The sequence below is a fragment of the Callospermophilus lateralis genome, chromosome 1, assembly GCF_048772815.1.
Source record: "Callospermophilus lateralis isolate mCalLat2 chromosome 1, mCalLat2.hap1, whole genome shotgun sequence".
Taxonomy (NCBI): Eukaryota; Metazoa; Chordata; class Mammalia; order Rodentia; family Sciuridae; genus Callospermophilus; species Callospermophilus lateralis.
In genome coordinates, this window is record NC_135305.1 from 200,897,350 (window position 1) to 200,910,078 (window position 12,729).

The following is a 12,729-nucleotide window of genomic DNA, read 5'->3' on the forward strand; positions in this document are numbered from 1 at the left end:
TTACGTTTCTTGACAAACAACCTGTTATCCTCAGGGTTATTCTGAGGGCTGAGGAATGCATGTCCAAAAACTCTTCCACTGATAAAAAGAACACAAGTTACCCTGACCCTTGTTCAAAAGGGATGAAAAGGGAACCTTTGTGACCTTTACACAAACCAATGATTCCAAGACTCAGGGAAACAGGATAATTAAAGGCAAAGCTCACTGACTATAAAATCTGAAAACAAATTCCAATTAGGACTGGTCAGTGCAGGCCACAGTGACTGAGAATTGCTTTAGATCTTTAGCATGTCATTTTAATCTCATTGTAGCCAGGTGCAATGGTGATCGCTTATAATCCCAGACACTGAGGCAGAAGTTCCAGGCCAGCCTAAGTAATTTAATAAGGCCCCAAGCAACTTAAGGAGACCCTGTCTCAAAATAAAAATAAAAGGGCTGGGGATGTGGCTCAGTGATAAAGTGCCCCTGGGTTCAAGCCCCAGTACCAAAATAAATAAAATAAAATAGATAAAAACAAAAATAAAAAGGTAAAACACCCCTAGGTTCAATCTCCAGTGTGTACACACACTGTGTATGTATGTGGGGGTGGGTTCTTAAACTGTTGTGGGCTGGATGTTCCTGTCCTTGCAAAATTCATTAAAGCCCTAATTCCCACTGTTATGGTCTTAGGAGGTGGGGGCTTTGGGAGATGAAGTGGAACCCCCATGAATGGAATTAGTGCCCTCTCAAGTGGAAGGCATATGAGAGTTTTCCCTTTCTGCACACACACAGGAAGGAAAGGCCATGAGAGCACACAGAGAGAAGGTATCTGTCAACAAGCCAGGAAAAGAGCCCTTACCAAGAGCTGAATCTGCCAGCACTCTGGCCTTAGATTTTCCTGGCTTGAGAAATAGTTATGTGCTGTTTAGGCCAGGAGCCCGTGATATTTTGTTATAGCAGCACACGCTGACTAAGACACTTGAGTAAGGTCTGTGGGCTCTGCTGAGTCTGCTTTTACTGAGGTTTCGATGATCTCTCTCTCTTCATTGCTAAGCATGAGAGACTGGTTTCTAGGTAGTATGTAAACCTGTCAAAATCTTTACCTCCCAGGAAGTTCTTCTAGTGACTTCTACCACATGCCTTTCAAGGTATCTTCCTGTGCTTTGGACTTGTTCTTCCTGGGAGTCTCCATCTGTCCTACTCTGAGCCCTTTCTGACTTCTAACTTATGCCCATTGTGAGCTGGTAACTCCCAAATAATTGTTTTCAGCCCAGACCTCTTTTCTGAACTGTATCCAATGGACTGGCCTGCTCAACATCTCCTCTCAGACACACCACAGGCCTCAAGCCTATCATCTCCTGACTAAACACCATCTACCTTCCTTTCTCAGACCTCCTTCAATGTCTCCTTTTAAGAGAATGGAACCTTGTCCTGGTAGTGGCCTGTGGTAGATTATATTTTTTACTCCAATTCCTGAGCCTTCCTTGCATCCACACCCTTGGTATGGCCTTACCCCACCACTTGACTTACTTTGGCCAGCTCCGTGGAGTTAGAAGTGCAGTACGCCAGTTCTAAGTCGAACTTTCACAAACCTTACACGGTTGCCCATGTCCTATGCTGCTCTCTTGCTCTCAGGAGACAAGCATGCCCAGGATACCTTGCAGGTTCTAGGAGGAGGATGATAGACACATGAAGCAGAATGCCCCCTACTGAGCCTGCCTTGATGTGCTGACTGCTGACCTCCCTGACCTGCTGACATATGAGTGAAAACAAAAGATAATTGTTTTAGTTAGGCATAGTGGTGCATGTCTAATATATATACATATGCATATGTATGTGTATATAAAAATATAAAGTTATTGTTTTTGGCTACTGAGTTCAGGGATGTTTGTTATGTGTCAGTAGTTAACCAGGTGTTCCAAGGTCTTAGGTTGCTTTTGCTAAAAAGCACTAACTCTTCACTTAGGTCTGCAGATGCCTAGTGGGTAACTAAAAGCAGAATAAAACTTGGCATCTTTGCCTTTTTTTTTTTTTTTTTTTTTTATACTGGGGATTAAACCCAGGGGGGCTCAACCACTAAGCCACATGTCTAGCCCTTTTGATTTTTAAAAAATTTTTTTTAATATTTATTTTTTAGTGGACACAACATCTTTATTTTATTTTTATATGGTGCTGAGGATGGAACCTAGTGCCCCCAGCGAGCGCTACTGCTTGAGCAACATCCCCCAGTCTTGGTCAAACTGTGGTCTGGTTAATTATTCTCTCAGCTCCAATCACACAGTCTTATGGGTCTCATGGAAATTGCTGAAGCCTAGGGGGGAATCTCCACTTGCTTCTACAGGATGTTTATCAGACTTGATTGGAGGAATTCAGTTACCATGAATCCCCTTTTGATTTTTTTATTTTGAGACAGGATCTTGCTAAGTTGCTTAGGACCTTGTTAAATTGCTGAGGCTGGCTTTGAACTTGCAATCTTCCTGTCTCAGACACCTAAGCCTCTGGGATTAAAGGTGTGCACTGAAGTGTCCAACTTCTGCCTTCATTTTGTATCTGACTCCTTTATTACCGTAAAGTTTTGAGTCAGATTCCTGCTTGTTTCTGCACACAGTCATGCTAATACAAGGCTGACCAGCCCTAAACCTACCTAACCTATCTTGTCCCCCTTCAAGAATGAGAATACCACAATAGAGTAATGAAAGTATTTTTTGAGATTTGCAGGGACATTCACCTACCAGCTTTTTACAGCATCCATTCCAGATGCCCTGGAGCAGTACCAAGAAGCCTCCAGTCATCGCTGGGTACTTTCTAGGAACAGTGAAGCCTTGTAGGCAGACCACTCATGATGAAATGGACCCCCCACCTACACCCCCCCACCCCCCCCACCCCCCACCCCCCACCCCCCCCCGCAGCAGAAGCAATCCACTCATGGTAACTGAATTCCTCCAATCCAAGTCTGAAAAACATCCTGTAGAAGCAAGTGGAGATTTCCCCCTAGGCTTCAGCAATTTCCCTGAGACCCATAAAACCGTGTGACTGGAGCTGAGAGAATGATTAACCAGACCACAGTTTGACCAAGACTGTTTAAATATGCATACCTCTCACCCACTTCTTCCTCTGTTTAAACCTAAAGCTCACACCAGTCCCTCCGAAGATGGGAATGAGCCACTTGATCTCTCTTGTCTTCCCAACATGGCCATATTGATTAAAGTTGCTTTCCTGCTTTTCACCATTACTTTTTCTGTTTGGTTTTGAGGTGAGTGGCCAGACCTGATTTGTTGGGACCCCCAGAGTCAGGCCTCTGACCTAGTACTCTGGAAACACAATAGATTACCTAAACCAGAAACCTGGGCATTACCTTTGATCCCTCCCTTTCCTACTTCACAGCGTCCTCAGAGCTTCCTAAGGATCTTCCAAATCCATTTAATTCTCTCCATCCTCCGCACTTGTGCTCCAGTTGAGGCCTCCTGTGATTATGTTCTAAGGATTTCCTCTTCTTTCTCGTTGCCCCCATTCTGCACATAGCATCCTGAGCAAACTTCCTAATGTGCAGATCTAGGAATCCTATTATGTGCATCTACTTCACCCTCAGGTTGTCAGGCAGTGACTAGATAAGAGAAGGCACCTTGCTGGGGAAGGTAGGCAACCCTGGTCACTTTGATACTGTAATGCCAGATTCGTGGGATCCCAGTAGACCTCCAGGAGCTGAATCCGATGCAATCACACAAGAGTCTTTATTGCAACCTTGAGCCTGCACTCACAACTGTTTCCGACACAGCGGTCCCGAGGAGCGAGCCCCGGTCCTTTGTTCAGTGAGATTTTATAGGTTTTGGGGGATACTCTATGTGTCACTACATCACACAGCAAATCATTTCACACCGCGGAAAAGTCAAGCAACAACTCTTAACATTGATTAGCACATTCACTGGCAGGAACAAGTTGGGTAGAGGAGATTGGTTAATACAAGAGGGAGATTCATTTTAACTGATTGGTTTAATCCGTGAGGGGGGTACATGCTAAACTACATGGTTTCCCAACATGTTATCAACCACCAAAAAATACTGGGGGGTCATCTGGCATCCCAGGTATTTTCCCTGTCTCATGCTTATTGGTGGTTGCTAGGGGGTTGCTATGAGTCCTCACCTAGCCTAGTTGAGTCAGGGATACCTGGCGCTGCAGATCTCTCCTGTTATTTGCAGACAAACAACTCAGCAGCAGACAAACAACTCAGCAGGGTGCGTATGTGCCTAGGAGTGCTCTGTGGGTTTTTCCAAGGACAAGGGTCACGCCCCCTTCCTTGGACAGGCTTTGCTCTGAGGTAGAGGCTGGTTTCTTAAAAATGAAGTCACATCAGTTTCTCAATACCACCCAATATCTACTTTGTCACTAATTTAGTGCAGGGGTTCTTAACAGGTCCTGGGTAGGGAGGTAGGTTCCGGCTCAGGGTATAAGCCAAGTTTAGGCCTGAAGAATGGTAAGCAAAACACCAGCCTCAGGCTGTGGGGATTCCAGCCAGAATGCTGAGGGTTTTCCAAACTTCTCACCTACTAGGTTGCCTTTTCATGGATCAACAGGGAGTACAACTTGAGAGGCATTGACAACTTGGAACAAAGATATCTGTCTTCCTTCCTTGATAAGGGATCAAATCAGCATTCTCCCTAATTTGGCAAACAAGCTCTATGACCTCATTTCCCCTAAGACTACAGTAAAAGGGCTGTTATCAAAAGAGGGGATGAGTCACCAGAAACGGATAGGTGCCACAGTCCATAGAGAAAAGCACCCCTGAACAAGACAAGGTCTTTCTGTGAGGCAGCTGGGGAAAGCCAGTAGCCTTGGCATTTCAGAAACATTCATAGATTGCTGAGTCTTCTCATAAGGCTGCCTACTAAATGGCTGCAGCATAATTATTATTTAGTTGTCAAACGGGGATTCTAGAGGCAGGTTTCACAGCTTCAGGCCCAGATCCGCCATTGATCTTGGGATCTGGGCCAAGTCAATAAACTTGTCTATGCCTCAGTTTCTCATTCTGTATAAAATGAGGGTCATAATTTATTTGGAGTTCACACTGAATATGTGTTGGTAGATACCAGAATAGCAATTATCTTGAGGGTTATTGATTGGGAAAGGTCATGAAGGAAACTTCTGGAATGCTGGACATTTTCTATGCCTTGATCTTGGTGCTATTTATTTGGGTGTATACATATTTTATTTTTATCAATTGATTGATTGATTGCAGTGCTGTGGATCAAACCCAGGGATCTTGCACATAGGCAAGATCTACCACAGAGCTCTATCCCCAGCCCTATTTTTAATTTAATTTAATTTTTTTAAGACAGGTTCTCCCTTTGTTTTCCAGGTGGCCTTGAAATCCTGGACTCAGTGACCCTCCTGCTTCAACCTCTTGAGTTGTTGAGACTACAGGCATGTGCCACTGCATCTACCTATAATAGATTTTTAAGAGTCAAGATTAGTGTACTTTATAGCCTTTACTCTATTTTATACTTTAATTAGAAAGTTTAAAAAATGGAGTTAATGCCATACACTGCTGTGGTACTACAAATTGGTGCAGCCAATATGGAAAGCAGTGTGGAGATTTCTTGGAAAATTGGGAATGGAACCACCACTTGACCCAGCTATCCCTCTCCTCGATCTATACCCAAAGGACTTAAAAACAGCATTCTACAGGGACAAAACCACATCATTGTTTATAGCAGCACAAATCACAATAGCTAAATTGTGGAACCAATTTAGATACCCTTTAGTAGATGAATGGATAAAAAAATGTGGCATATATACACAATGGAATATTTCTCAGCAATAAAAGAGAATAAAATCATGGCATTTGCAGGTAAATAGATGGAGTTAGATAATATAATGCTGAGTGAAGTTAGCCAATCCCAAAAAACCAAATGCTGATTTTTTTTTATATATATATAAAGAGGCTGATTCATAGTGGGATAGGGAGAGACAACATAGGAGGAATAGATGAACTCTAGATAGGCAGAGGGGTGCGAGGGGAAGGGAGGCAGCCTGGGGTTACTAATGATGGTGGGATGTGATGATCATTATTATCCAAAGTACAGGTATGAAAAGATGAATTGGTGTGAATATACTTTGTATACAACTAGAGACATGAAAAATTGTGTTCTATATGTGTAGTAAGAATTGTAATGCATTCTGCTGTCATGTATAAATATAAAATAAATAAAATAAATTTAAATTTTTAAAAACTAAAAAAAAAAATGGAGTTAACTCCTAGCATCACTGTGAGGATGAAATGTGCTTAGCAGGTCACATCATTGCTCCTGACCAGTATCCAGTATTTGGCTATTGTCATAGCAAGTGGTGACCACTGGAGGGCCTGTGCCCCCAACAAGCAGTGAACATCTTGGAGGTCAGGTACTTTGGTACCTTCCTGTTCCTTCAAGGAGGAGGATTCCATTTGGGTGCTAAGCAGTTCAAGTTCAGCCAGTAAGAGAGACAGCGAACAGACCATTGCTCTGGAGGCCCGGGAAAGGTTTCAAACAGGTGGGTGTTTTGTAGGGCTTCTAGAAAGAAGTTGGTCCTTGGAACAAGAAGGTACTTTAGCTCTCTGAAGGCAGTGGGTCTGATTTTGGTTCTTGTCTCTCTCCATAGGCACACATTGGACCATCAATACCAGCTAGCAACAGGAATGAATGAGCCCCATCCGTGGTGGCCTCATCAGCTCTGATTTTAAATAGAGAATGAGATGTGACACAATGGGGAAACACTCTGATGAGCTGAGTCTGGACAGAGCCTCCAGGACACAGAACCTCCAACTCCAGGGCACTTTTCCTTGAGACCCCTGAGTCACCACCATGATTGAACAGCTACTCCAGTACCCAAGAGACAGCTCTGGAGGATTCTCAGAACCTGGGCCACCAGAGGGCCAGGCAGGGACAAATTAGGTTAAAGGTGAAACCTCTGGGTCAGGAGTTCTCGGGGCAAGCCGGGCGCGTTAGGGCAGGCTGGTGTTGACAGCAGATGAGGATGGCATCCCCATGAACCTGGGAGGGAAGTGGGCTGCTCAGGCTACACGACGGTCTATTGCACAGGTGCGAAGCCAGAGGCCCAGGCCAGACGCGGTCCCAGCTCTTGTGCCCCCGCAGGCGGCGCCAGAGCGCAAGCCCGCCTCGTGACTCCGGTCCACAGTCCCGCCGGGCGGGGCGAGGGGCGGGCCCGGCAGCCTGGGCGTTGGAGCGCGGTCACAGTCACGCCGCGAGACGGACTCACGGACGATCGCTCAGCCGGACCTTTCAGGGACATGGGGGAGCACGTCACTCGTAGCTGCTGCCTAGGCTGGGACTTCAGCACGCAGCAGGTACGGTCGCAGGACCCCACTGCCTGCGGGGCGGGGCCATCGCCTCCGCTACGCGGCGCGGGCTTGCTGGCACCGAGCTCTGGGATCCCTGGGCCGAGCAGCGGGTGCGCCGCACTTTGGAGCTTCCCGGGGCTCAAGCGCCCCTTCCTGGTGCGTGGCTGCGGGGCGATGCCCTGCCTGAGAGGTGCGCTCTAGACTCCAGCCTTTCCGGAAACGGCGGGCGCCCCCCGGCGGGACCCAACTGACACGTAGCAGGGACGTGTCCAGAGAGGGGCGGTTCGCCTGCTGACCTGGGCACTGAGTAGTAGGGATTCGAAGACATTCAAATCAGTGAGGCCAACAGTCTGGTAGACGTGCGTGCTACGTGTATAACCCGTGACCTGAAATGGATCACCCTTCCAAACGCCTACCCCCATTCTTTTTTCTTTTTCGAAATGGGCACAATGTACAAATGGACTTTGCTTCTTCCTTTGGCAGCCCTTGGGTGCACCAGTGTGCTTGGGTCTGTGGACCCAGGACTACTGGCCAGAGGAGGTCTGTGCTACTTTCAGGTCCTGCAGACAGGCGAGCAGAATTAAAATGTGCCATCAAACTGAGCATGGGATGTGCCATGGGACTCCTCTTTATAAGTACTGGGGGATAAATACAGTCAAAACCCCCGTCTTTAAATGGGCCAAGGGAACAGGCCTCAAATAGCTCTAAGCGGAATGTCCAGGGGACTCCAGTTGCCTTGCTAGGCTTCAGTTTCCCCATCTGTCCAGGAAAGGAACTAAATTCCCGAGCTTGGAAATATGCGTCATCAGGACATTAAATGTGTCTAAATCGTGATCATGGTTGTTGAGACTAGCCCATGGGCCTTGCCTGGTATCTCAGACTTCTGCAGATATGAGTGACACCTGCCCCTTTGTCTCCATTCCTTGCCAGGCACTGGAACCAGCTCATCTGTACTGGTTACCTTTAGAGGGTCTTGGCTTTTGGCTGTTTGGGGAGCGACCCTCCCAGGGGGTGTTTAGGCTGAACCTTGCCTAGTGATGTTAGTAACTCCTGGGCCAGTATAGAAGCTGAGGAAAACTCTATGCTATTTTTTTTTTTAATGCCTTCCAGGTGAAAGTTGTTGCTATTGATGCAGAGCTGAATGTCTTTTATGAGGACAGTGTGCATTTTGACAAAGACCTTCCAGAATTTGGGTATGTACCTGGTGTGTGTGTGCGTGTGTGTGTGTGTGTGTGTGTGTGTGTTGGGGGCCGGTGGCTTTGGGTTTCTTCCAAAATTTACATTCATGAACCACGGTGTTATGGTTTTATAAAATTTTAGGAATGGTGATCTTGACAGATCTCTGAGTATCTTTTTTCTCTATACCTGGAATACTTTCTTCTCCATTTCTTCCCAATGCTATTCATCCATTTGCTCATTCATTCCTACATGTCTTAAGTGTCATTTGAAATCTGCTTTGTAACAGACCCTGTGCTGGTTGTTATCAGTCCATTTTCTGTTGCTGATGACATAATGCCACAGACTGAGTAAGTTATAAAGATAAAAAGTTTATTTTGGCTTATGGTTCTGGCAGAAATCTAAGGGCCACATCTGGTGACATCCTTCTTGTTTTCAGAGTCCTGAGGTGGCACAGAATATCATGTGAGAGATAAAAAGTATGCCTGTGTATTTGTGTTGGAACTTTCTCCCTCTCTCTCCCTCTCTCTCTCTCTCTCTCTTTTTTCCTTTTGGTGCTGAGGATCAAATTTAGGATCTTGTACATGCTAAGTACTTGAGAGAGGGAGTTACTTCCTCAGCTGGTGACACTGTCCCTGTTCTCAGCCTAAGCTTCTAGAGGCCTTGCAAACTTCTGCTTTTATTCTTAGAATCCTGCTCAGTGTCACCTGAACAAGATCAGGCTAGCCTGCTGGAGAATAAGAGACATGTCACCTCCTTGCCCTCTTCCTCAGCCAAGAGCCAACCAGCTAGCAGCAGAGCCCTCTAGCTACTGTTAGCTGACCACAGATGCACCAGTGAGCCCAGCTGAGCCCAGCCCAATGTCTGACCAACAGAATTGTAAGCTAAGTGAGCTTAGTGCTTTCAAGCCATTACATTCCCTCTCTCCCTTTTTTGGCATCAAACTTGTACTCTTCCTGTCTCCAGAAGACAGAGCTTGGATTATAGGCATGCATTACCACACCTGGCCTTGTGTGAATAGTTCTGTGGACTTATACTTTCCTTTCTCTTAGCTATTAGGGATAGAATGGTTAGATCACAAGATGTCTAATAGATGGTGTGGATTATGAACCTATTTTAAAATATTAATTTATAATTGTAAGTGTTGGATTTTATTAAACCAGCTCTTTGCAGGAAGGTCCTTTAGGGGTGAGATAAGGGTGAAGATGAGGAGAAGGTTCCAGGAAACTTCCAGGGCTTCCAGTTCAAGGAATCCCTGGTAAGGGAGCACAGTGGCACTCACCTGTAATCCCAGCTATTTGGGAGGCTGAGACAGGAGGATCCAAAGTTCAAGGATAGCTTTAGCAATTTAGCAAGATCTTGTCTCAAAAAATAAAAAAGGACTAGAGATGTAGCACAGCAGTAGAGCATCCTCAGGTTCAAACCCCAGTACTGTGCGTGCACACACATACCTACCCCTCCACCACTCCGGGGCTGCTGTGATAGGTGAGAACTTCCTGCAGATATGTAGCATCTCTGTGTAAAGCTGTCCCTGACTTCTCCAAACTCATGGGGTTTCAGAGGGCTTTTAGTTCATCCCCACATTCTCCCAGTTCCTTCCTGGCCTCTGCACCATGCCTCCCCTGGCCAGACCCTCATGCCTAGAAGATCCTTTCTAAGAATTGCCACCTCTGGGCCACCTTGGGTGATTCCATGCCTTCTCTCTCCATCTTTCCCTCTCAGAGTTCCACTTAAAGCTGGGGGGGGGGGTGTTGTTCATCAGCCAGTTTCTAGCATCTGCCACCCTTCACTTTGGTCATTCTGCTCTGAGGCTCCCCCAACATTCTCTCCTGTTCTCCCTGCAGGACTCAGGGTGGTGTTCATGTGCACAAGGACAGGCTGACAGTCACCTCTCCAGTCCTGATGTGGATCCAGGTAAGCACAGGCATCCTTTCCTTCTGTCCCTAGCCTGTCTCACTGACAGTCTTAGTGATTTACTAGGAAGCCCCAAGGTGGAAGCTCATGAGAGCATCTATTGAGACCAGGTCCTCATGGTTTAAGGGAGTCTGTTTGGTTCCTAGGGCAGGTTCAGCCTTAGCCTTTGTGAGAGGACTCACAAAGGACTTCCAGGTACCAGAGTCACACAGCTGCCAAGTTCTGCTAGTACCATATTTATTTGTTTGTTTTTGCTTTTGGTACTGGTGATAGAACCCATGGCCTCATTCATGCTAGACAAGAACTCTATCCTGAGTTAAACCCCCAGACTTTTTTCAAAATTTAATTTGAGACAGGATCTCATTATTCCCAAGCCGCCCTGGAACTTGTGATTTTTCTTGCTTCAGCCTTCTGAGAAGCTGGAATAGTAGGCTTATGCCACCACTCTGAGCTCACCAGTGCCATCTTTAAAATACCACAGAGAAAGCCTTCCAAGATAATTGGAAATATCAGTCAGGTGCTGTGGTCTGTCTTCTACCTTAAATTCCAAACAGCCCTTGGAATGTTATGCTTTTCTCTCTGGACCCTTCAGCTTTAGGGTGTGGGCATTCACACTAGTGTCTTAGAGCCTGACCAATCATGCTCAGATCAGCCTGCCTGCTTAGGACTAACAAGAAAGGAAGATGCCTGTGGCTGGATCTAGTGACCCATGGGGCTCCAGGACCAGGGATGTAGACAGCACAGATAGGCATGATAGGGCTTGGACTGCCTCACTTCCCATGGGAGGCCAGAGTCTCTGAAACTAGAGGCCAAACAGGCAGCATTTGATGTATCTGCCAAAAGCTTTTTTGAGTCCTCCGATACCTGTTAACCAATTCCTGTATTAAATTCTTCCTGATAAAAGTAACTAGTATAAGTTCTTTTTTATCCATCTGACCATGACTTATATACTGGAGGATTGGATAAAGGATAGATTTTAATCTAATAGAAGAGCTGGAATGTACTTCAGAGAGCTGAGCCAAAGTGGGGGTTCAGGGAGTTAGAGGCAAGCTTTACTGTTAAGAGGTCGCACAAATGACATTAAGGGCATCTGATATACAAAGGCCTTCATTGGGGAGGCAAGCACAGAAGAAAGATCCAGGCTTCAGTTGGGGGTCAGGGTGATTTCTGGAACTGTTCCTAATTTGTTAGACCCTGCCTAAGGTTTGACAAGCAGGGACGCAGCTGGCAACATAGTCAGGGCTGGAGGGAGCCCTCCCAGCATGATGCAGGGACAGTAGGATCAAGCAAAAGCTGGAGTGATTTCTCTGTCCTCAGGGAAGACACAGGCTGAGGTGAATCTGTGCTTCCTGCTGTGAAATCTTAGGGGTAGTGTCAAGGTCTGTTGGTCGCACCATTTACCCCACCCATGTCTTCGGTGTCTTGCTGTAAAGATAATTGCAACCAGATATTGGAGGGTGGATCGGGGACTTGTGACAAATGGCCACCATCTCTACCCACATCCTCAACTTTGGGCTCCTGGACACAAGGAGTCTGGGCCTGGAGCCCTCCTTTAATGGAAGAGCTCTCCCCCTGCTTTGCTTATCACTTCTCTGTTAAGTCAGATCATTAATATGGTGGGTTAAAAAAAAAAACTAAATTTGAGCTGATTTGTTTTTGCTTCTCCTGAGTGCTTGGAAGTCCCAAATTGAAGAACAAACCTTAAAGGTTTGTGGTTTGTGATTCCATTTATTTTAAACGTTTTTAGCATAGTTGACCTTTTTATTTGATTGATGCCTACTTGTTTAATTAACATATTCTAGTGCTTACAGATCCTGTCTTTAGGACCTTCTTCCTCTGCCCAGAGCCCTTGCTGTAATGGCAAGCACTGCATTTCCATTTTGAGGCTGTGGCTTACCCGATTCAGTAGTTCAGTGTAGTCACGGTGGATTCTGTTCTTCTTCTCAGGCTCTGGACATCATTTTGGAGAAGATGAAGGCTTCGGGTTTTGACTTCTCTCAAGTCCTAGCCTTGTCTGGGGCAGGCCAGGTTTGTGTGCAATAGTCATGTCGGTCCTCTGAGGGTGGCTATTGGAGACAATGGCCTGGGTGAGAAGATGATGACTCCTTTGGGGACACACATTTTGTCGTTAGTGAAAGTGCCTCCAGCTATTTCACCTTAGAGACTGTATGACTTACTTTATCGAACAAGGATCTGGGACAGTTCTTATGATGAAGCAGCATGTAAAATAGGACAGTTTGGTGAGCGAACCAAATAGAGGTCCTCTAAAGAGGATGGAACTTTCAACATGAATTCATTATGACTATTTGGGGGCACTGAAATTGCTT

General features: G+C 46.0%; 1 protein-coding gene across 1 annotated transcript in view; it reads left to right on the top strand.

Annotated features, from left to right (window-relative positions):
- Positions 1 to 7,214: 7,214 nt before the first annotated feature.
- The window catches only part of Xylb (xylulokinase), a 40,245-nt gene continuing 34,730 nt past the window's right edge, over positions 7,215 to 12,729 (top strand). The window contains exons 1-4 of the mRNA XM_076869102.2: positions 7,215 to 7,318; positions 8,423 to 8,505; positions 10,333 to 10,402; positions 12,350 to 12,430. Of these exons, the coding sequence (XP_076725217.1) occupies positions 7,262 to 7,318; positions 8,423 to 8,505; positions 10,333 to 10,402; positions 12,350 to 12,430 (291 nt within the window). The 5' untranslated portion in view covers positions 7,215 to 7,261. The remainder of the gene's footprint in view (positions 7,319 to 8,422; positions 8,506 to 10,332; positions 10,403 to 12,349; positions 12,431 to 12,729) is intronic.